This window comes from Glossina fuscipes, unplaced genomic scaffold, assembly GCF_014805625.2.
Source record: "Glossina fuscipes isolate IAEA_lab_2018 unplaced genomic scaffold, Yale_Gfus_2 142, whole genome shotgun sequence".
NCBI lineage: Eukaryota > Metazoa > Arthropoda > Insecta > Diptera > Glossinidae > Glossina > Glossina fuscipes.
In genome coordinates this window covers 498,612-522,679 of record NW_023998485.1, presented here as the reverse complement: position 1 = coordinate 522,679, position 24,068 = coordinate 498,612, and the positions used below count along the sequence as shown (strand labels likewise).

The following is a 24,068-nucleotide window of genomic DNA, read 5'->3' as shown; positions in this document are numbered from 1 at the left end:
GAAAATCTTATCAATGCTTGAGAGAAATCATGACAAAGAAAGTAAATACAAATTTATAAATATTTGTTAATCTATGGAAGAGATAGATAAGGAGAAAGAGAGAGAGAGAGAGAGAGAGAGAGAGAGAGAGAGTGAGAGAGAGGGAGCGTGAACAGGAATATGAACTAAATATAAATGACTTTTCACTAAATAAGTTAATAGAAATTTTGTAGCAGTTTCAGAATTATCTTTAACAAATACGTTCAATGAAATAGTTTTATATGAATACTTTTGTGTTAATTAGAAAAGGTGGGCGTTACAAAGAGAAGTGTTTCTTAAAAATATTTGCAAAAAATTGAGAGCGCTTTTGATTATATGTACTTTACGTTGAAATCATTGTAACAAAAAATGCAATTGTTTCAGACTTCTATTCAATTCATTCTCAAGTCTACACACTATCAGACGCGCCAGCTTAATTATTTTTAAAAATAGCAAGAATGAAATTCTTTATCATTTTTAATTTAATGTTTTTATATCAAGTTGAAGCTCAATACAAAACTGTTGGCACTAAAACACGTTATCCTGCGAGTTCAGATAATCTAGTGCAAAGCAATTCTAGTCAACAACAGTACGATTATGAGCAGACTGATTCCACTCATAATGGAGAACATTTTTTCGAACTTCATACTTATGATAGCAGATTGTCAAATCAGCCTCAACAAGTGCCCACCAAAGCTCCTCTAATTTTGGACGCCACTGCCGATTTTATAAATAAAACTCGTTCTAGTATGGCCGCAGGCGTTTGTTATAAGGAAGTAGCGTAAGTAAAGCTATGGGTGACATAATCAATTCTTCCAAAATTCAAGGGAATTTTTTAACTATTTTGTTGGGGAACATAGGTGAGCTGTTTATTTGCTTAAGTCAAGGTATATTCAGATATAATTATATTTTATGTTATTGTGCATTTTAAGTAAATTTCCGACACATTACTTATGTAAAAATATAAACGCAACTATGTACAATTCATCTACATTGAAAAATGGACTTGAGAAACGTTTATATATATAAACATATACATGTGTGTATTTATTTAATATTAATTACGCATAATAATAAATAACAAGTAAAATTATCAACTCAAAGCGTTAGGCGATAAGCTTGCTTCTTATTCTGAAAACAAAGTAAGGTAGTTTTCTCTCTTCAGAACCGCATCTCTTGTTCGTCATCATCAAAACGTGATACCTGCCGGCAATGGCAGCACTCCTGAACTAAGCAAAATTCAAGTATGTTGTGCAGGTTACGAACGCAATCCTCATATATTAACACGCTGTGATCCCGTATGCCCTGATGATTGTCCAAACGGTATTTGTACTGCTCCCAATATTTGCGTTTGCATGCCCGGTCATGTGCGTAATGAAAGGGGTAAATGTATTACTACCTGTCCTCTAGGTTGCGGAAATGGTTACTGTAATAGCGATAACGAATGTAGATGTAAGCGAGGTTATACGTTGGAACCGCAAGAAAAGAAGTATTGCATTCCTCAATGTGAACCAGCATGTGTGGCAGGGAATTGTGTAGCGCCCAACAAATGCGAATGTAAAGAGGGTTTTCGTTTAGCAGTTAGTGGAGCTTGTGAACCCGACTGTGATCGCTGTGAAAATGGTATATGTACGGCTCCCGGTGTTTGTACCTGCAATTCGGGTTACATTAGAACAATCGATATGTGTGAACCAGTTTGTGATCAGTAAGTTTTAAGAAGCTTCAATGTTTACATACACAGTTTTTGTATTCATCAGCGAAAAATCCTTAGAACTGTCACCAGAACACACATTTTTTATCAACATAGGACTACGAATAAATTTAGCCATGTCCGTCTGTTCCTCCACCCGTGTGCGATCCATTGAGAAAACACTCTTAAATTGAAACACCAAAGTAGTTGATGTTAAGCATCTGATAAGTGTGGGCTAAATTTGAAAATCGACGAAATCCATCCAACAAAATGAAACTCACAGTTTATTTTATTCCTAGTTAGGCTGAAAACCAGGTAAACCAGGTACACAGGTTCAATAGGATCACGTAAACTTTTGGTTTATAATTCGGAGTGGTAAGCACATAAGTTGGATCAGTATCAAATTCTCAATCCATTTAGATATGTCTTTCGATGGCTCTGTGTAATTTCGATGGTAAAAATTCCCATGGTCACAAAAACTACAATGAACAAGCTTTAAATTTTGCAAAAGAATGAGAAATACTTACAGGCAGATGAATATAGAAACCGGGCCGAATCGAACAACGGCCAGTTGTATAAGATAAAGCAAGATCATTGGTTTTCAAAAACACAGAGTAGGTTTCCTGCTGATTACCGTTAAACTAGAAGAGATGCAATGATAACGATTTCTATGTATGATTGGTTGCACACTAATAAGACCAATGGGTCACGCTCGTCCAATCTTGTAGAGCATCGAAAATTAGTTATTAAATCAAATGAATTAAATTATTAAAAGATTTGGCCAAAGCGGAGTAGAATTTCTTGCTCGTTAGGGTTGTATCCAATAAACATTTACCACAAGGACGGATATAAATTTTTTAATTAATTGCAGCTCCTGTTTATTACAGAACATGCGAAAATGGGGTTTGTGTTGCTCCGAATAAGTGCGCCTGTCAACCTGAGTTCAAAATATCTGCAGAGAATCCCTTTAAGTGCTTACCCCATTGCGACTTGCCTTGTTTAAACGGCTTTTGCGTCGCTCACAACAAATGCATCTGTAATCCTGGGTACGTGCTCGATGAAAACGTACGAAATATGTGCATTGCCCATTGCCATCAAGGTTGCCCCAATGGCTATTGTACTGCACCTAATTTATGCATTTGCAAACCAGGTTTTATTAAAACTGGAATCAAAGGTCGTCAAGCCTGTACCGCTGTTTAAAAATCAAAACATTTTTAAATAAATTTTTATTCATCATTTTTAAAGAGTTTTGTCCCTGGAGAATTTTTATTTTAAAGTAATATATTTGAAAAATTAAAAAGTGTTTATTTTAAATATGAGCGATTTTCGTCAGACTTTGTGGCAGGTGTGGCTGTATGTGTGTAAACGTACCGCTCTGTGACGGAATAAATAATTGTGCCACGTGATGCTGTGTGTGCTGTTGCTGTTTTTGATGATTTAAAAATTGACCTTGTAGTGATGGTTGGTGAGTTTGTGCCCTTAGGTAATTTGGAGTAGTTAGATCGGTGTGCAAGGGGTTCAAGGCATCCGTAGTGGTTGTCATCGCTGTGTTAGCTGTGGAATAGGGTATTTCATCGTATAAATGAGAGTCCATGCTAGGTTTTCGAGACTTTGGGGTCACCACCGAATATAAAGATTCTTTGCGTCTATAAGCAATAGGCGTCGAGGTATTTATGCAAGCATTATTTAATGGTGCATCATACAAGTCGGGTTCTGAAGGAATAAAGTAGGCAATAAGGTGTAATTTTTCAATAATTATAACATAGTTATTGACACTTACATACCCTCGATTTTATTGCGTACCATTTGAGTAAAAGCTGGTAAATCTGGCAATGGTTTTAGAAAACTTTTACCCAAACTACCCGGCATTTCCTGAAAGCCACTTAAAGTTAAATTATGTTGGCCAGACATTGGAGGGGGTGACGTTATAATAACGGGAGCATTTACCCCAGGGACTAAACTGACACTGCGTGCAGCTAAGGCTGCCTCAACATGAGCCTTTTGTAAATGATAACGCCTGTATACATAGAGAAAACCCATAGCTATGGCTACCATTATCACTAACAATATCACCAAAATTGTCGTTAGTAAATTGTTTTCATGTTCTGGTGTATGCGGAACAATAACTTTTAGATGATCTTCTTTTTGCTCTGGTATAGTAGCGAAACCGGCCATTTGTAATTTGTTCTCCTGACTTACATTGTGTTCTTCGCCTAAGCCATTAGTGATAACATGTATAACATCGGGGCTTTTAACCGCATTATGAAGATTTTCCAGTAAACCTTGACCGGGTTGATGGACAATAATTTTCGGGGTATGCGCCAGTTCGTCTTGCTTAATCACTATCACCTCTGGCACGGGCTTGGAAGAGTTCCACTCATAGTCATGTAAAAATTTCTCAGTAGTGCTACTTGACGCAATATTATCGATATTTTTAGCTAAGCGATCTAAATTATGCGTTATATTCGCTATTGTAGAATTTAAGGAGGCTATCATAACATGCGTAACATTGGGTGAATTTAAGGAGCTGAACACGTTGTCACAGATTCCTGTTTGAGGATGGCAGCGCTTGCCCTCACATTCACATGTTTTACGACACATGACACCATGAGTGCCTAACGGACAAGGTTGCTCGCAGCTAAGCCATATACGAAAATCATTAATATATATTTATTTATTTGTTTATTTTTTTTTTTTTTAATGTTTTCCCATATAAATATTTTACTCACAATTCTCCTGTCCAACCTATAGTGCAGTGGCATAAACCAGATTTATTATCACAAACCGCACCATTATGACAGCGACATTCGTTCTTACAATTTAAACCCCAATGATCGTGATCGCAACCTAATGTATAAAAAACAGCGACAACAAATTTATTTGCATTGAATTGAAAAAAGAGAAAAAACTTTAATATGTGTTTGTAAACTTACGCTGTGTACAGTGTTTGCCCATATAGCCAGGCTCGCAACTGCACATATCTGGTTTCATGCAAAACCCGCGACCACAACCTCCTCTACAAACTGCTTTGCAAACAGTGTCGTTTATTGATATGTTACCTTCGTAGCCGGCACAACAGAAACGTATGGTTCGCGTCTTGGTTACATTCTGCAAAAGTTAACATAACAAAATAATGTTAACTAAAAAATATGCTGCTTTCTTTATTATAGATTTCATCCCTTGCAATTGCTCGTTACACACTATATGTCTGGGAAATTTATAGCTTGGGATATTTATGGTCTGTCGGTGAAAATGCTACACAGTCTCGTATATATGTAGCCATAAGTATTTTGATTTAATTTAATTGATGACGAAATTAAAATTTTTATTAATTTAATTCACTGTTCATAACGCCCTAAATAGCTTTTATGGCAAAACAGCTATTCCTAGATACTCCGTACGACGAAGAGTATTATACAAACTTTTCCCTATTATTACTAAATCGCCTTCTTTAAAGCTTGGCTTTTTTTAAGCCTTACTTTACATACATTTCTCATTACTTTGGCCCTTCCTGTTGAAAAAATGTGATGAATTTTGTGGTCAATTTTTCCTAAATTTTATTTCACGTTATCGAAGAGTTCACTTTCGAATTTCTGAGGCAGATAATCAGTAAATAAAAACCCCACTACAAACAACAAAAGTTCATTTCACATCATCAACGTATCGTTGGGGCCGCTCCAACTTCAATGACTTAATATGAACATGAACGTAAAGATCTAAATTTTTCGCAAATTCTCTTGCCGGTTGTATCTTTTTTTAGATATCTTATCTAGATATCTTATCAACGCTAAGCAAATTAGAGCAGCTCCTGACTTAATAACGCATAATATGTAGAGTCAGGAATAGTTAATGCAACAATCCTTAGATGACAACGGACTGTAGATTAGTCATAAATTTTGACCGGTGTCGAAAAAAAACTTGATTTAATTAACATATCATTAGCTGCTAAGCGATCACGCGAGCGAGCTGTATCGGAATGAGCAAATTTCTCTAGACGAACTTTTACAGATCAAACTTCCGAAGCACTTTTTGTATTTGATTTTTATCCATAAATTCAAATACAAAGATATATGAGTTCAAGTGCTCATACTAAATTTATATGATACTGGTAATATAAAAATTTTGATTTGTATGAGATGAGATTATAAAGAGTATGCATACGCACGTATTAGTGAGCGTGAGCATATATCTGTTTGATGGGTAATTGTTGCATAAATTAATAAGCAGGAAATTTTCAATGAAATTGTAGAGTTATTCGTTACATATGTCAACGCAACTGAAATCGATGTTTATAGGGGACAATAAATGAAAAAAAAAACATAATGGAAAAAATTTCCAAACCATAGATTGTAAAAAAATGTCGCTCGATTTTTGCGTTAAATAAATATTAAATAAAATGTCGGGAGACACATTTTAAGCAGAAGAGCTGTCAATTTATTTACCCTAAAAATCCAATAAAATTAGAACAATTTTTATAGAAGAACTATAAGTAACAACAACCGCATTAGGAAAGTGATAGCATGTACTAATCATCTTATCTCTCTTATATACATTAAAAATGAATTTTCGTCTATTTGCTACTGAAATACTGAAACTTGCATCTTTTTCAATGGAAAGATAGTTTTGGCTTAAAAACAGAGGCAATACACCAGCAAATAGTTCTTCCAGCAGCTACCATCGTAATATTTATCAGAATTACCAAATGGCTACTTGAAGGCTTTTCTTAAGATGGACTGCAACTGTACTGGAGCTGTTAAGGATTCAGAGGTTAATCCTACTTTATTAAGATAATGTGGGCACATACTCCTAAAGAAAGAAGAGAAAAGTTTTGGTGCTTTCTGGTTAGTGCAGTGGAGTTGTGACGATTTTACTATTCACTATGATGTTTTGTTATTAACTGGTCTCAACAAGAAAATTGTATAGATCAAAGATTTTCTTAAGAAATATTAACAAACATGATTACATCTTGTGTGTTATCTGTGAATCATTAAATGAAATATGTAAGCACTTGTAAATTATTATCTGTTAAAGGCAAGGGATTATAATGCCAAAAGCATAATAGTTGCAAAACCAACTGAAGTCTGTAAAAGGAAACCTATGAGCGAAGAGATTGAAGACTATAACGACTCATAGCCATAAGTGTTAAACTTTAACGGAATGATGAACACCCTTTATCTAAAGCTTTAATTAAATTCAAATCCGTTAACTATTAACCCGACTTATTCAAATAAACGTATTACAAATTGAATAATAAACACGATAATTACTACACTCACATTTCTCCAAATAGATTCTAGTAACGCAACCCAACGATGGTTGCCGGAGCTGAAAACATCCTTCTGTTGAGTACATTGTTGTCTGTCGTTATATCGAACGTGCAGTGACTAGGTTGTAAGTAACAGCATGCTTTACAAATTAGATTCGAATAATTTGGTATATTTAAAAGAAAATTTTTATTTTATTGTCCACAATCTGAACTGAAGAACTTTTTACCGAATTATTTATTTTGTGAATTTTTCAATGAAAATAACTCTTTTGTCGAAAAGCTCAATTAATTGGATTTGATCCTTAACGCAAACAAACATTCTTTAAGAGTACAAAATTTGCTCGACAAGCTAACGAAATACTTTAAATCCACTTATTAATATTTAAAAAAAAATAAAAATCAATACCAACAATCATATAATTAATACACAAGCCCCTCCACTCCAGTTCATAGAAATATATTAGATGACGACAACTGTGCATATATTTACGTACATAGAGATATATTAAGCATTTCCTGGTTATTTTGTTGTTGTTGCGATATTCATTATTGCAACAGGTTTTCCTCCAAAACTAGCCTGAAACAATAGTGCAAACAATTGCATACATCGATATTGCGTAGTGCGAGCCATATCTAACACATTAGAGATGGAGGTAAAAGTGAGGTAGCAGCTATTTTTTTTATTTTTATTTTTTTTTATTTTTTTTATTATCATTACTCTCGCATATATTTGAATGTGGTTAGCATTAATTTTTTCTTATTTTCTTTTCAATAAAGTTAGTTTATTTGGCAGCTTTAATGGGAGCACAACGTAGTATTTTGTGTGTAACCGATTACACGGTTACATTTACACCACAATTTGAAGCGGTTTAGCGACTTTTAATCAGAGGATAATGACCGAGAGAATGTTGTTATGTATAGAAAAGTGGATTTGTAGGTGAAAACATAAAATTATATCTTAATAATTTTTTTCTTCTTTTTTTTCGTTTTTGTTATATGGGTTAAGCGGGCAAACATTATATAAAATTAATAACAGCTTAAAGCTACTGCGGAAAATATTTCCTATTATTTGATTTCCAATATGAAGGCGTTCGTAAAATAGTACCATAGTTCATTTCGGATTTAAGAGAATTCTCCAAAAAAATCCTAGATCGATTGATACCTTTAATATTTTAGTACGTAAAAGAAAAAATGCAAAAAATAAACAGAAAACCATAAGCGGTAATATCACCTTGTGTGTACTGAAAATAGGCTTGACTTGTAAATGTGTATAAAAAAAAACATGAGAGTTTTCATCTATGGAGGTGCAACGCTGAAAGTATATGAACAATTTTTTTAAGATTTTTTAAAAGCAAAGCTAAACCATAAAGATCTCTCTTGTCGCAATAGTAAAGATTACAATTTCGCTCGATGATTTGATGGACCTTTTTTTTGATTTTGAAAGTCGGCAGTAACATCGACATATTCTAATTTATCAAAAAATCCTACAATGGTCACTAGGAAATGTGTTTCTAAAGCTGCTGTTTAAGGTTGAAGGCGATCGAATCGAAATCTACGGTAAAATCCCGATTAACGTGTCAGACTCGTGCATATGTATAAATATGTTCGGAAAATTGAATATATGAGTTATTCATTTAGGATTTACTTTCATTTTTGACAGTTCTAGGAATTATTTAATAAATATGGCACTACTCCGCGATCTCACTTTGTGTTTTGAATAAGACTGAGTTTGCTATGCGGGTACCATAGGACATGAATTAACACTTTTTGTTTATTCGTTTAATGGGTGAAATTTTTATTTGCGAGTCGCCAATACACCAAACTGATATGCAGCCATTTTGGAGACGATTGGTAAGGTCGAGTCATGACAATAAGATGCGAAGTCCTCGCCACGTAAGGTAATGCTCTATGTTCGTGCAATATTAGCTGTTTCCATATGTATGACTACACAGTCTATTGTCAACAATTATTTCGAAATTTAAGCGCCCAGTTGTGGTAAATCGTTCAGAATTATTCAATATCATTAAAGCCGTTTTCCAACAAGACAATGCCAGACCGCATCCACCTCCAATGATTCAACAAACATTTAGAAAGCTTGGCTAGAAAGTTTGGTCAATCCAATCGGATCTTTTTCCGTACGATTCACACTTGTTTTGGCGAAGAGAGTCATATGAAAATCTTGCTTCAGTTTCTCGCCTAGATATCCTAGTATGGGTGTTACCAGGAGAATGGCAAAATCTTATCAACCAAAATAACACATATGTGGGTGAATAAAATTTGTTTAAAATACAAAGAATTTAGTTTTGAATTTTGGTGAAAAAACGTCACGAAGTTTTTGCGTGATTGAATATAAATCTTTAGTTAAGAAATCATTATTTTGAACTTCCGTTTCAACACCTGTAAATTGTAACACTTATAAGAAAAGATCCGTCTGGAATTAACTAACAATACGTTACTATACCAATAAACCCAATATGGCAGCAGCTTTTGATTTATATATAAAACATGTAACTAAAATCGTATCAAGTGAGCTGATCATGTTAACAGAATATCGTCGCGCAACAACACACATAAAGCCAACAGCATCAGGTTTTTTCTTCTTAAATAATGTATAAACTGGAACTAAAATAAAAGACAGACAATTGCAAGTTGTAAGAAATCTACTTTTTTTTACAGTGACCACACCAAGCTTACCTAACCATATAAAAGACATGTATATAAAAAAAACAAGATCTAATATTTCACTTTCTAAAAGTGAACATTTTGCAGAATTATTAGCGTTAAGTTTAGATTGCAGGAAGTAACAATAAATGCAAATTGTGAAATTACATATACTCCTAACCAGCGGCGGCAGCCTTTAGGTAACTTAATGCAACCGTCTGATATGGATTTGAGGCTTTTATGTCATCATATTAATTACAAAATATTAGCTAATACAACTTGTCACAGCACTTGTGGGTAGCGGTAACAGTTAAATATAATAAGAAATTCAGAGAGTTACAAGAGAGCTATATTTGTGACTGTGCGCCCACATCGATCGGACAATTGCACAATTCGTATCCTTAAAACTGCTTTAGATAGATCCACAAAAAATTTGCCACCACTTGTAAATTATTAAAAATTAATATTGAAGAGCTGGTTTTTTTTTTCATTTTCCTGGCTATTGCTTTCCGGTAGACGCGATTGTGGACAACTTTTTCAAAATTATTCTTTATATATCGATCTATCCATTCTATCCATGGACAGCGAACATTGAAACAATCTGATGAATTTAGGGCCAAGCACTCATGATCAGTCAGACAATCATAAATCTAAATGCTATAAACTTAATGGCAGGTAGAATATACCGCACTTAGTAATGCGTATTAAAGTAATGGTTAAACAAAATAGAGTATCATAATTAAATTTGGTCGAATTGCCAACGCGTAGAGTTTAAAAAGAAACCAATATACATGATGTATACTTTCCAGTATTTTTAAATCAAAATCTATTAAAAAATGTTCAATAAAACCGATTTGATATCTTTTTATTTTACATTGCCATGACTAGAGCAAAAAGTAATTTTTAGAATAATTTTCAACTTTTTTCCATTTACGTAGTCGTGATCGATGCTAATGTGCAATGAGATGAAATTAGATGAAGAAATTTTACATAGTCTAGCTGTCGATTATACTAAATATATTTTTGCAAAGCTGAGTAGAAAAACAACATGAAAACTAATAAACCACTACAAACAAACAAGGAAGTCTTATATTGAAATACATGCTTGGCGGTGGCAGCCGTGTGGTGGTATTAAGTTATGGTATGCTATGCTTTTGTATGAATTTCGAAAGGAATTTATCGTTAAGAAAAACCCACCACGTATGCTCTCATTTAATTAGGTCAAAATTAAGCGTCAATTTTCAAACACTTTTATCTTCTTCGGGTCTTACTTATATATTGTAATGAAAGCTTATAAGTGGTTTAATTATCATTATATAACAAAATTTTATAATAAAAAAAAAAATCTAAAATGCACGCGTATGTTGGTTAATTGCCTTGTCAGACAAATTATTTGTCAAATTAATGTTTGGCATCATTCAGGATTTATGAAAAACTCGTTACTTTCCTAACACCTCTCAGCATTAACTAACTCGGCGGACAAGTAAGAGTTAACAATATTTTAAAAACATTGCAACCTGTTTAACAAAAAGTTTTGAGGAAAAAAGCGCTCATAGAAATTATGTCACGGTGTCACTCACGATGGAATGCTCTTGCTCTTTCTTCGCATACTCTTATGATGCGTGTATTTATTTTGACTGCAGCATAATCAAAGTGAATGGGTTGGCATAGTCTTTGGGTCGGTTTGCCTTCATTCATGTCCCGTATTTATTTTATGAGCATACGACTGGATTGGTATTCAATTGTCAATTTGAAAGTTGATGTCTAAATATATGCACATGTTTATGTTAAACATTGTGTGCTCATATTAATATCAGAGCACCTGGCTAAAAACAAGCAGATAATCAGAAAAACAAAAAAAAAAATACCACATAGAAAATTATGTAATGAGATTTATATATGAATTTTCAAATGTAATGAAATTCAATATGTAATGAAAATGCAGGCATTCAAATGTTACTTCTTTGTTTTATTACCAATGTTTCCTCCTATCTCTCTTTTCTTCTTCCAATCTGAAAAATAATATTGGCTTAAGACTGATGTAAAACAAGATAAACAAAATTATGCAATAAACGATTAAATTATTACAAGTGGTTATGGTTATGATTCGAAGTCAAATGTAATATGATAGAATTAAAAGAAAATAAAGGAAAAAAGAACTCTAAAGAGAAAAAATATATAGTCGTATGTAATTATGATCAGAGAAGGGAGAAACATGGAAATAATGTTGAAATAATACTCTATCGGAGTTTCATTAAAAACGTTCTTATTATTTAAACCATTAGAAGTACTTTATCTGAAGCATTCCTAATCGTTGGCCCAAAATTCTTATTTTCATTTTTTTAATAAACTTTCACTTACGTAATGAAAAATCATCCTCAAGGCAACGTGTGTACGTCGGTATTTTTCAGGAGCATTCAATGGAATAGAATAGACAATAATTGGTATCGATTGAAACCTATATGAGTTACAAAGAATAACATTTGCTGAATACAGCATGAAAAGCAATATATTCCAGTTTGAGTTCTGCTACGTGCATCACACTCAAAAGTCACGATATCACGACTATTGATATACTAAGCTCGTTTCTCGCCAAAATAGCGTCACGCATTGTTGACAATAATGACTTCGTTTGAGAACTTTGACTCTATTGGTCTTAATAGCGCCCGCAAATCATTTGCCTTTTTATCAAAATGATTAGTGAAGACAATTTAATCATTTCAAATTTGTTTTCAACTCAAAGGTTCCTGTACCCCTCCCACTTGCTTTACGACCCGAAATTGAATTGCCACCATGTACAACATAATTCCAGACAATGTGATTTCAGTGACAACGTTGTGAACGGCCGTGTTTCGTTAAAAAATGATTATTCACTTTCGCGCGTTTCCCTCAATATTACATTTTTCAAGCTTAGTGAGTTACTCACGATTTCATCTTCAGCTGATAGCCTTGAAACTGTAACTGCGGACTCTGAACGAGATCCTCTCTCTCTCTCCCTTTTTATTTAATGAGCATCGAGCCAGTTTTAGGTTAATTACAATTTATTCGCTCTACGACCAATATTCGAACGAATGAGAAAAACTTCAAGTAAGAAAATTATATCTGATTGCTGCACAATCTTCTGTAACCTCCAGCTTTATTTTAAAAAACTGTAAGAAACTGAAATGTCGAAACTGTATAATATTGCGTGGGTCATTCTTTTCACATTTGTACAAGCACAGCTATTCCTTATAGGCAATCAGAAAATCCTGTTTGAAAACACCCCTGTTTTTAGTTTAGGCTGTCCCATGGGCGAACTCTTTAGCAGATTTGCCAAATTTATCTTACTTCTTGCGAAGTACACAAGCAAATAAACAGATGAACAGACATACAAACAGAAGGACGGACAAAACATGATCAACTCAGTGTCCGATTTTTTTTTTTTTTTTACTACGGAGTCTCTGTGAAGTCTCTTTCTGCATGTTGGAAAGGATATGATTTTTTCAGTCATATTTTCAACAAGAAAAGAGCACATAATTTGTAATCATCTTAAGAGTCTAATCGTCACAGCGAATACGGCGTAAAAACTGTTAACCAAAAATTATAAAATATACTGAATTTTTCAGTTTTTCCTAGCCTTTGTGAGATGAGTAACTAGTAAGAAAACTATGATATGTCATTGGCCGAATCATTTATACTCTTCATCCCTGAAAGAAATGAAGTTTCGTTAATCTATCACTTTTAACATATTTGGTCGATTGTTCTATTTTTATAAAGGATCACTCGTAGAACACACTTAAAATATGTTATCGTTGTAGCTTCTGTAAAGCATTGAGTTATGAGCAAATAATCCAAATTTCTTTTTTCGATGCCTTTTGAAACAAAGCCTTTCTCGGTTTATTTTTTATTATAGACGCGTCCATTAAACGATTTGGCTCTTTCTCATTGTCAACAGAGGATGTTAAATATGTTTTTCCCAACTACGCGAATTCAAAGTTCCTAAAGAGAAACGCACACCAAGCAGCGAATAATAGAATCATTCAGCAATTTTTAAAAATGTAGAAAAGTAAAGTGAGTTTTCTAAGTTAGCTAACTAATTGAAATGTAAGCTTACATATCGCTGAGCGTCTTCAGCAAATAGAACTTTGCAGAGCTTTTCTTGTATATTCAGTTAGCGTATCATTTTTTGTTTTTGTCTCTTATTATTCTTTAATCTTGAAAATAATTTTTAAGTTACTTATTTTGTTTTCTTTTTTTTATTGTAGATTCAACTCTCACTTAAACTTACCTCCGTTTTAATTACTTCGCGCATTTCCGTTTTGTAATTCGAACAGCGAGGCGGGAATTCTAAGCACCAGGCTGAACTGCGAATGCGCACTGGTTCCATCGAAGGGGTACGTATTTCTTCCACATATTCCTCTTCTTTGGTACAAACATGATTATCATATATGGCAGTTGAAGCCGTCGTAGTTACTAAGATTTCGTTTAAGGATTTATTTGTATTAGTATCGGGCGACGCTAAAATATTGTGCTTGTATTTATTGGTAAAATTCACATTATCAACTATACCGGCAGTAAGGTCAGCATTATATCTCAATTTATTATCACTAGCCGTGCAGACGTGTAAAAGTAAATAAATTTGTGAAAATTTCGCTATTATAAGCATTTTACTTTTTCAATGTTTAAAAATAAAAAAAATAAAAAAAAATTTATTCATAGGTTTGAAAAAGCATCTCTCTGAAAATACTTTCGCTATTCTAATTTATATACAACTTATTGATCATTTTTATCCGCTTAGTGTTTTGTGCGTTTAAAATGCGTCTCGTAAACTAACATAAGCCATAAAATTCTCATTCCATAGAAGCTAAAGTAATGGAGGAGAAAATTGCAAATTAAATGACCAGAAATAAAAAAAAAAAAAAAACAAAATCTCTCCAAAAATTGTCTCCCAACGTAGTATGAAATATATTGTATATCTGTGTATACCGCATAGTTAATCTCTGTCTGTGACTTCCATGTAAAACGTTTTGATTGAATTTAATTGAGTTTGTTAAACATGTTGTTGTGTACGTTTGTTTTGTTTACTTACTTGCATATGTCCTTAGTTCATGTATTGTTTTTTTATATCCGAGTCTCTTAAAGTTAATTTACTGTTTAGTTTCAATTTTATTATTATTATTACGTTATTGAAGAACGCTAAGTAATAGAGAGAAAGAGGGCGGTGGTGCTGTGGTATAAAATAAGTGACTGACCCTCGTTTGCTTTTTTTTTTTTTTTCTTTTTTTCTATTATTTACTAAACATATATTCTATGTGTGACTTGGAATGATTCCGTATATACAATATTTAAAATTGCTTACAAAACTGTGTTTTATATTTTATTGAATTAAGTTTTTAAATAAAATAAATTAAATTTGGTTTTTTTCTTCGGCACTTGTACGGTTTTTGTTCTCCGACAAGATTTGTGTAAACGTTTGTAACTAAGGCAACCAGTGTGGGAAGTAGTAAATGAACTTTAAAAAAAGTTCAATAAAAAACAAACCAGAAATTTATGTGTAGTTTAGACCGCACCTTTTAATACCGATCAATGATTCCTTTTTAATTTCCTTTTGACAACAGATTCACAAATCCAAAAAAGAAAACCACTTGTATACACACCTGTATTCCATCCTTTGTGATGTAACGTTTATCTCGCGCGCGTGATAGCATCCTGTGGCATAATCGTAGTACACACCCTAGGATTATTTACGCATGTGTATTGTGTCAGTAATCGCGATCCAGTACATGTGCTATGATTATAGTACGAAATCTATCTAAAATCTATTGCAATATGTATCTTAGTATGATCCGCCACTTTCATCATACGGTACACGAGCTCAGAACGTTTTGTTATGTTGATCCAATTTCTTTTAGTTTTGTTTATTTGAAAATTTGCATTCGGCCAACATATGCAATTAATTTAGGCGATCATTTTAACTGATTTTCGTAGATAACTAAATTTAGACTTAACTTAATTTCCTTTTTCCAAACAAATCCTACACACAGTTCGTAGTTCGCTAACAAACAATTCTGCAAGACAGTCATTTTTTCCAGCAGATCTCGATAAAATAAAATTCTCAGTCAAATTAAAATTTAAAGTATTGAATTAGCGGCTCTTCGCCATAAGACGAACTTTAATCTCTTAAAACTATTGGTCGAAAATATGCTGCAGGCTACTACAATTTCAACAAGCAAAAATCTTGCCTTGGAGCTGGCTTAGTATCGCAAGAAAATTGGGGGAAAAACGCTAAGGACTCCATTATTACGCCCGTTTCTGATCAACGGCTGACCGTCTTGCACGATTGCCTGTAATTGCCTGTAATTTCAGTCAGACCCGTTTCAAGTTCACAGCTAACTATGCTATGTTTCTTGCTCTTGCGGTTGTCAGTTAATTTTACAGAGTACTCTAAAAGTTGGGTTCATTGTAGACAAAATTAAATCTGTTGCCACTGAGTCAAACTGAAAAAAAGGATATTATCCTTTTAATCGAATTTACTAATTAGTTCGATTGAATTCTTACTTGCATTCAGAGCAGCTCAAGTGTTATAAATGTCATCTACCTGAACAAGAAGATCTAACACCAAAGCGGATGTACTAGTTCATGTACATAATCCTATAAAAAGATTGAAACATAAACAAAGTGAGGGAATAGATTTTTAGTTTTCAGACCTTCCTTAATTTTGGGCAAGCTTTTGTATCAGCTTAGATGACCTTTTAAGTTAAGACGAATGCTCTATGTGAAATTTAGTTATAACAGTGATTTCGAAAGATAGACGCATATATGGCCATGGTTTTGCCTAGGAGAATATGGGTGCCTTAAGGACTCAACCATGAATATGTCTGAAACCTAACGAAACTTTGCCAAACATATTGTCGGCATAGTGAAGTGAGTTAAGCGTGAACTTGTATACAGCTTGGAACTCCTTTCTTAATATCTGCCATTATTTAACTGAAGGGCTTGCTAAATTGTAATCATTTATTATAATATGCTATTCACGCGATACGTAACATATTTGTTTAACGAAATTCATATATTATTAAAGGGAGAAAATTATATACGGTTGTGACCGAATCTTTTTTTTGGAAATCGTCACAAACTTATAACGTGACGACAATTTCCTAATAAACACTTATATGTTACCTACTCCCATATTCCCCCAAACTCGGATATTTCCATATATAAGAAACAGGCCGCCCTCATTTGCGAAGTGGCCAAGCAATTGCCGATAAAGTCACTGCGTGTCTTCAATTTGCCTCAAGTCACATGGTGTTACATCGATAGTTGTGACTGTTTGATTCCTACTTGAACATCTGGCAGAGCTGTTGTGTTCTTTAACGAATTATTTGATAATAATTTATTTCAATACAACCGTGCCCCTGATCGTAATGGTAAACTGCCTGATCTCTGCTTTGCCAATTTCCCGGAGATTAGTGTAAATCGTTGCCCACCTTTTAGTTTACCTGAGGATCCTTATCATCCAGCAATGTTTATTTCCTTTCATCACAAGCATGACGGTTCGTTGAACTATTTTAATGTTCCAAATTCAACTTTTTCAAGTAAATATTATGATTTCCATAAAATCAATATTTCGCTGCTAGAATCTCATCTTTCACATATTATGCTTCTCACTTGGAAGTATTGAAAGTATTGTTACTGTCATCGTTCTACGAAATCTTAAATCTTGCTATTTCTGCATCTGTTCCGATCGAGCAGTCCCGACCTCGAAGCAGGTGTCCCCCGTGGATTAATAAAACAATTAAGTATTATAAGAATAAAAAAACGCTTTTCAAAAAATATTGGAAATGTGGCTCTGCTTCCGAATATTTCGCTTATTCGGCGGCAAGGTATGGATTTAATTCTCTCAACCATCAATAATATTGCAGATACCTTCAGGTTATTAAATCCTCTCTGTTTGCTAGCTCTAAATACTCTTTTAAGTTTGTTAAGTTCAAAAGAACAATCTCCATAAATCTCTCGGATGTTTCTTTCAACGGCTCTGAGTGCTCGGGTGATATTAAAACCTGAATCCTCTTTGCTAAATACTTCCAAAAAAGCTTATTGGTTGCTAATCCCGATTTAGCAGTAAACTACCCGTAACCGATAACTGATTTGATTTCAATTCCTAATTTAGTTAGTTCTGAAAATGACGTATGTGGTCTTATCTCAAAGATTTTTAAGAAGTCCCTGAATTTAGTTGTTTTCTCTTTGTGTTGGCAGACTAGTTTCCTTATTCCTATTCACAAAAATGGAAGTAGACAATTTGTAGAGAACTACAGAGTCATTGTCAAGTTAAGTGTCTTACGCAAACTGTTCCAGCGAATTGTGACTCAGCATTTGGCCTTTGCCATCAAATCGTATTTCGCTCAACTCCAACGAGGAAAGGAAGATTGAAAAGAAAGATCTGCACTCACCAATCTGTTAGAGTTTACTTGTCATGTTTTCAAGGCTATTTCTAGTGACTCGCACTGATGTCATATACACTGATTTTAGTAAAGCGTTTGATTTGGTTAACCATAAATTACTCATCTTTAAACTCCAAGCGTCCTCCTACTCTATTTAGTAAAGTGGATACGCTTTTATCTGCATAATAGATCATTCAGGGTTTTGTTAAACTTTATTACCTCGGATGAATTCCCCGTTACGTCTGGCATACCTCAAGGCAACCACTTAGGATCCATTTTATTTAATTTATACATTAATGATCTCCCATCGGTGATTACCTCCAGCGAGATATTAATGTATGCTGATGACGTGAAACTGTTTTATACCTTCTCCGTAGAATTGCAATCACACTAGCTTCTTTTCTTTAGTTGAATTCCATGTATAAATGGGTAAAAAATAAACAACAACATTCTACATGATTGTTGTACTTTGTAGGTAAAAACGTAATTTGTTTGCTCTCTTTCTTTGTCTTTGATATCGACTTTTGTTAATCGTGAACTCGTTTAGCTTATTCTTGAAAGTAACGTGAAGACTTCACCAACCTTCGATTTTTTTTAGGAAAATTTTTAAACCAAAGCTTTTGTAAACTTTCTTCAACTGGAAACACCAGGATGCGAATATATAAGTCTAAATAAACTCAAAGTCGTTAATGCTTCAGTTGCGCTTTTCAAGAACATGTATAGTTTTAAAACTTCCAAAACATATTTCTATAATAACAGTCAACATTCAACAAAAGTTTAACACAATGCATAACAGGCAAACGCACCTCCACTTAAAGTGTTATTTAAAGCTGTTATTTATACTCCATTAGATTAGCAGCACTACTGTGGATTGGCGTCTACGAAACTTTATAGAAACCAGCAAGAGTCGCGCGCTCCCTCACTGCCACACAGCGACAATGGACTAAACTAATCTAATACCACATAACGCCTTGTCTAATGAGCAGGTTTATGCATTGAATTAAAAAACAAATTTTTTTTTCTATATTTATTATCGTAGTGTGTAGGGTTAAGTATGTGATTTAGAAATGTTTACGTTTAATTTTTATTAAAATTCAATAAAATGCCTTGACATTGACCAGCAAAACGTTCAACATAAAAAGTAAAAAATTAAAGGCAATTTTTCAAAACAAATTTTATGAAATATATATTTTTTATTTGACTTGACAGAATGTTAGAAGAGATAAAATATAAAATTATTTGCATATTTAAATTACATTTTTAGAAATTTTAAATTTTCTTCTTAACAAAAAAAATTAAAAAATTATAAAATGCGTAAAATTTGAATTAAACTTACTTCAATATGACATTGCATACCATGAATATGAATAAATGACTTAATAACAACTTCATGAAATGTAAATATTGTTGCTGGTGATTGGCGTCATTATAATAACCGCCAAAAACTTGTAGATTGGCGGTTTCTATGCTACGCTTACAGTAATCACCGTCATAATTCCAGCCCACGTATTCATTAGTACGTAAATTCTCGAGCCGCAACCATTCCTCGAGGGGTGCAAAATATTCACGTAAAGCACTGCCATCCAAACGCCCCTCGCCCAAAGCTTCTTCCAAAGTCTCTTGCCAGGGCTGAGAGGCCCCTTTGGACATAATTTGTCTATTGATATCGTTAGAAAAAATCCAAACTTAATTCACAAGTGTCTTGCATGTAAATGAAACACGAACTCACTTTAGTAAATTGCCCGCTTCAGGGTGACGATAAACATCACATTTATGTAAAGGTTTGCGGGGATCATTCACATCATACTGACCAGCTGCACGACACATGCCACGATATATTTGAAATTGCAATACTGTAGAAACGAAGTATCTGAAAAATAACAGAAAATGATGAGAAGTGAATCACTTGTTTGATTTATAAAAAAGTTATTGATAATAGAACAACCGTTCAAATTCGGTTGTTGAGGAATTCTTGATACCTATCATCTATCTTATCATGTCAGTACTCTTCAAAATAAACATCTTGAAAAATGTACGATACAGACACTTTCGAATTGTATTGTAAATCAGCGAAGATTGAATCACATTTTAGCCACCGTAGGACCTCGATGGGCCTTGAATTTTAACCTTGAACTTATATATTTTATTCATTTAAAACCTCATTCTCAAAAATATGTGTTTTTTTTACCTTAACCTTAACAACAAAAAATTAACAAAGAAAAGACACATTTGTGGCCGTTTAGCCCTCGTGGTAATTTACTCCTTCAGATTTCTCACAAATGTAACACGTTCTCTTTGTAAACTGTTATCGTGTCATCTTGGAGGATTTTTCAGTTCTTTTTTTTTTTAATAACGTCCTATACCATCCAGCCTGGTTTCAGGGTCAACTTTATTGCAGCTTTTCGATTCGTTAGATGGCTATTCACATACAGATATAAGTGTTCTTCGTCTTTTGGCACGTTCACTTCTTTTTATCTTTGAGTAGCTAAAATAATAACCTTTCAATTAATTTCACAGTTCCCAAAGTAACTGAGAATCACATCACGGTATGATTCGCTATAAAAAGTCCAGTATGATTATGGTTGGAAGATATTGTATATACCCAGGAAAATTTCTTAGTCTACGATACTTGCAACATATATATTTGCATCATATCATTAAAAGGTAATATAACAGAAACTTTATTGTATAAAGCACAAGATTTTTTTTTAATTTAGCGGGAAATTTGAGGTCAGAATAAAATTGAAGTTGTGTAACCATTATTTCACCAACCAAATAGATAGATATTAGTGAATTATTGTTCAAGATTATTGATGTTGCACAAAACTCGTTAAAGATTATGTAATCTCCAATGAGTGATACGCAGAACATACTTAATTAACGTCACTTGATTTACATAGAAATATGATCATTCTTGATAAAAGCACGAACTGACAAAATAAAACCTATTTCCGTTAGAGTTAACATATTGCAGGGAATTCGCTCATACTCTTTTATTGACGAAGTCCCACACTAGTTCCGAGGTGAAGATGAAGTTTAATTATAAAAAATTCTATGTAGTTTTTGAAAAAATACAAATCTTTTTATTATTATTATTATTATTATTATTATTTTAATTTTAGACTAATGAATTGAATTCTTAGACTAAAAAAAGAGACATTGAGCACTAGCAACATAGGCTATCGGCTATAATTTAAAAAAATGGATATTAGATAATAAGCTTAGTAGTATTAATGAAGTAAGATATTGAATTGATATTCTGTTCTTAAGTTGATTGTAGAATGTTCAAAGGGTTAATCGTTCCAAATGCAATACTTCTAGCCAAGGAAAAGTTGAGGCAGTCGCAGAGAATGTGCTTTATAATAAGAGTTTGTCCACAACAGCTGATTGGGGGAGAAGACTTCTTCAGGATCCATTGGTGAGTTGCAATTGTATGACCAAGGCGAATTCTCGAAAATGTTTGGATCTTGGTTTTCTCAACATTTGTTGGATATAGAGGTGGAGTTAATTGAGGGTTAATGCAAGAATAGTGTTGGTGATGGTATTGTAAATTTCCTTCTGCAGTTTTCTCTTTAACTTTTCTTCCAATGTATCTTTGAAGATCCAACTTTTCCATGACATCATCCATAATTAGAGGAGCAGAAGCAGCATACTTTGCCGCTCGATCAGCCTGCTCATTTCCCAGTAAACCGATGTGACTTGGTACCCATAACATTTTAATTTTTCCGTCGGGTGTAGTAATTATATTCCTTAATTTGTTGATGGTGCTCCATCTCGAAGTCGAAGGGTTCCGGGTAGCTAGCAATACAGACAAACTGTCAGTAACAATGACGGTTTTGAGTTTGTTTTTATGGGCAAGGTTGGCAGCGTGAAGGATAGCTCTGGCTTCGGTTATGAAAGTTGAAGTGCTTTCGTGAAATATGTGGTTGAGAAGAATCCGACCTGTAGCATCTACCACCGCAGAAGCAGGAGGCAGACCAGGAGATTTTGAGCCGTCTGTGTACAAAAGATTCCAACCAGTATTGTCCAATACTTGGGTTTTCTCAGCTATTAGATTCCTGAAGACGTAATTTGGTTCTTTCTTGTGCATAGACAGTGAGATGTCAAAAGAGCAGTCTTTCAAAATCCAGGGAGGTTTAACACCAAAAGAGCGGTAAATTTTTAAGGGAATGTTCAATTCCTTTGCGATGCACAAACAATGGTCAATTGCAGATGGTGACTTTGGAATTTTCTTCGCAATAATAATCTTTCTTACGTCATCACCGAGAATGGATTTGTTTGAATTAAGAAGCTTAGGGACTATTTTAGCTTTTAACTCATACAGTCTATTTTCTAAGGTTGGGAGACCAGTTTCAATTATAATATTATTTATGGGCGTCGTCCGAAAAGCATAACAACTTGCTCTAACGGCTTGGTGATAGACCGGTTTAAGGATGTTGATATTAGATTTGCAGCTATTGCCATAAATTATCAAAGCATAGTCAATCTTGCTTAACACAAGCATTTTGGTAAGATAAGCGATAGTGTTAATATGCGCATGGCTTCTCCAACCAACGTACTGTATGAAATTTACCCTTGTTAAAAGGGAGTTTTTTAAACGAAGGCAGTGTGCTTTCCAACGATAATTGTTTGAAAACGTGAGCCCGAAAACATGGAGCGTCTGCACATTTAGTACTGGTAAGCCGTTAGTATGCATCAGTAGGTTTCCTGCATCGCACATTTGTTTTCGACAAATGTGAATTTTTTTGGATTTTTGTATAGAGATTATAGCTCCTGACGAGTTTGCCCATGTGGAGATCTCACATGCAATACATTCGAGGATGTTGATTGCTTTCGTGTTGTCTTTTTCTTTTGTAAAAATGTATACATCGTCCGCGCAGAGACAACGTTCCACCCTTGGTACACGGTAAAGAATTTCGCTAATTTCGTTGAAAGCGATCTGGAAAAGCGTGACAGAGAGAGGAGATCCTTACGGAATGCCATTCTTTAGCGGAAAGGAATCAGAAAGATGATTGTTGATTCTAACTTTGAACCGCCGATGCGACATGAATGGTTTGATGTAGTTGAAGAATTTGGGTCCAACATTCCATGATTTCAAGAGTCTTAAGATAACATGAAGACCAACTCTGTCAAATGCTTTTTCGAAATCAATTGAGAGAATTGTTACGTGATTTCGTTCGGAAATTGCTTTGCTTGTGAAATAATCAATATGTAACAGAGCGTCGATGCATCCTCTACCCCGCTTGAAACCAACTTGTTGCTTTGTTATCAGGTTCTTGGACTCAAGAAACCAAGATAATCTGGACGCCATAATCTTCTCTAATACCTTAGAGAGGCAAGGTAAAAGAGAAATTGGTAGTACGGAGAATAAACTGTAGAGTTCTTGCTGAGAAAACGATTGCGCAGGTGGAATATAGAGCGAAAGCACTGTAAATTTTATATTTAACATTATTTGTATCGCTACGGCTTGTATATTTGAGCTTAAATTTATGCGTTTGTGAGGTATACTTGATTTTATAAAAACACCTACTCCTTGTTTGGAATATGAATTTTGATCAGCATTCGCGAAGTATCCAGTATATGATTTGGGTGGAATAGGATTAAAAGAGCTTCTACAATGGGTTTCTTGAAGCGATAAAAAGGTTGGATTAAAATCATTTATGAGTGTACGGAGTTCATCAAAATTATTAATAAGTCCCTTAATGTTCCATTGTAGAATTTTAAAAACTTTATTTAATTGTAATGACATGTAAGCAGAGTGGAGGGAGGGTTAAGTTGACATGTCAGCGTCTCCGTCGAGAAGGTCACTATAGGAATTTTTCGTGAATGATTTATTCTTACCAGCAGAATAATCTGTATTTAGGTGATTTGGTACATTTGAAGCGCAACGGGTTGGCGCACGTGAATAATTTGAAATTGAAGGTTGATTAATGGATGAAAGAATGGATTCATTAACACTTGTGATTTGTTGAGTAAAGTTGAGAGCTGGAGATTCTGGAGAATTTGGTATATT

General features: G+C 33.9%; 3 protein-coding genes across 6 annotated transcripts in view; 1 reads left to right on the top strand and 2 right to left on the bottom strand.

Moving 5' to 3' along the window:
* Nucleotides 1–395: 395 nt before the first annotated feature.
* Nucleotides 396–2,946, top strand: LOC119641114 (von Willebrand factor D and EGF domain-containing protein-like). Of its 2 annotated transcripts, none has more exons than XM_038039571.1 (3): nucleotides 396–799; nucleotides 1,184–1,723; nucleotides 2,596–2,946. In XM_038039571.1, exons 1-3 carry the CDS (start codon nucleotides 477–479, stop codon nucleotides 2,906–2,908), a joined length of 1,176 nt encoding a protein of 391 aa, XP_037895499.1. In that variant the 5' UTR covers nucleotides 396–476; the 3' UTR covers nucleotides 2,909–2,946. The 2 variants fall into 2 exon arrangements, with proteins under 2 accessions (XP_037895499.1, XP_037895500.1); XM_038039572.1 differs by lacking the exon at nucleotides 2,596–2,946 and adding an exon at nucleotides 1,790–2,516.
* A 71-nt stretch (nucleotides 2,947–3,017) lies between these two features.
* Nucleotides 3,018–14,439, bottom strand: LOC119641062. The gene is made up of 6 exons (XM_038039493.1): nucleotides 14,184–14,439; nucleotides 13,903–14,132; nucleotides 4,642–4,816; nucleotides 4,438–4,555; nucleotides 3,493–4,346; nucleotides 3,018–3,421 (listed from the first exon to the last, which is right to left on the bottom strand). Exons 1-6 carry the CDS (start codon nucleotides 14,278–14,280, stop codon nucleotides 3,018–3,020), a joined length of 1,878 nt encoding a protein of 625 aa, XP_037895421.1. The 5' UTR covers nucleotides 14,281–14,439.
* A 4,883-nt stretch (nucleotides 14,440–19,322) lies between these two features.
* The window catches only part of LOC119641102 (angiotensin-converting enzyme), a 174,874-nt gene continuing 170,128 nt past the window's right edge, over nucleotides 19,323–24,068 (bottom strand). For all 3 annotated transcript variants that reach the window (XM_038039545.1, XM_038039547.1, XM_038039546.1), the window contains exons 9-10: nucleotides 19,785–19,925; nucleotides 19,323–19,712 (exon numbers count right to left, since the gene is read on the bottom strand). In XM_038039545.1, coding sequence (XP_037895473.1) covers nucleotides 19,388–19,712; nucleotides 19,785–19,925 — 466 coding nt within the window. In that variant the 3' untranslated portion in view covers nucleotides 19,323–19,387. The remainder of the gene's footprint in view (nucleotides 19,713–19,784; nucleotides 19,926–24,068) is intronic.

What these genes read in the sequence shown, in the direction of transcription:
- LOC119641114 (XM_038039571.1), top strand. Translation starts at nt 477, where the DNA reads ATGAAATTCTTTATCATTTTTAATTTAATGTTTTTATATCAAGTTGAA. An exon ending in GTTTGTTATAAGGAAGTAGC is followed by an intron (nt 800 to 1,183) that starts GTAAGTAAAGCT and finishes TTCTCTCTTCAG; the next exon opens with AACCGCATCTCTTGTTCGTC. An exon ending in TGTGAACCAGTTTGTGATCA is followed by an intron (nt 1,724 to 2,595) that starts GTAAGTTTTAAG and finishes TGTTTATTACAG; the next exon opens with AACATGCGAAAATGGGGTTT.
- LOC119641062 (XM_038039493.1), bottom strand. Translation starts at nt 14,280, where the DNA reads ATGCTTATAATAGCGAAATTTTCACAAATTTATTTACTTTTACACGTC. An exon ending in GCGAAGTAATTAAAACGGAG is followed by an intron (nt 4,817 to 13,902) that starts GTAAGTTTAAGT and finishes TAACTTTTGCAG; the next exon opens with AATGTAACCAAGACGCGAAC. An exon ending in ATAGGTTGGACAGGAGAATT is followed by an intron (nt 4,347 to 4,437) that starts GTGAGTAAAATA and finishes TATATGGCTTAG; the next exon opens with CTGCGAGCAACCTTGTCCGT.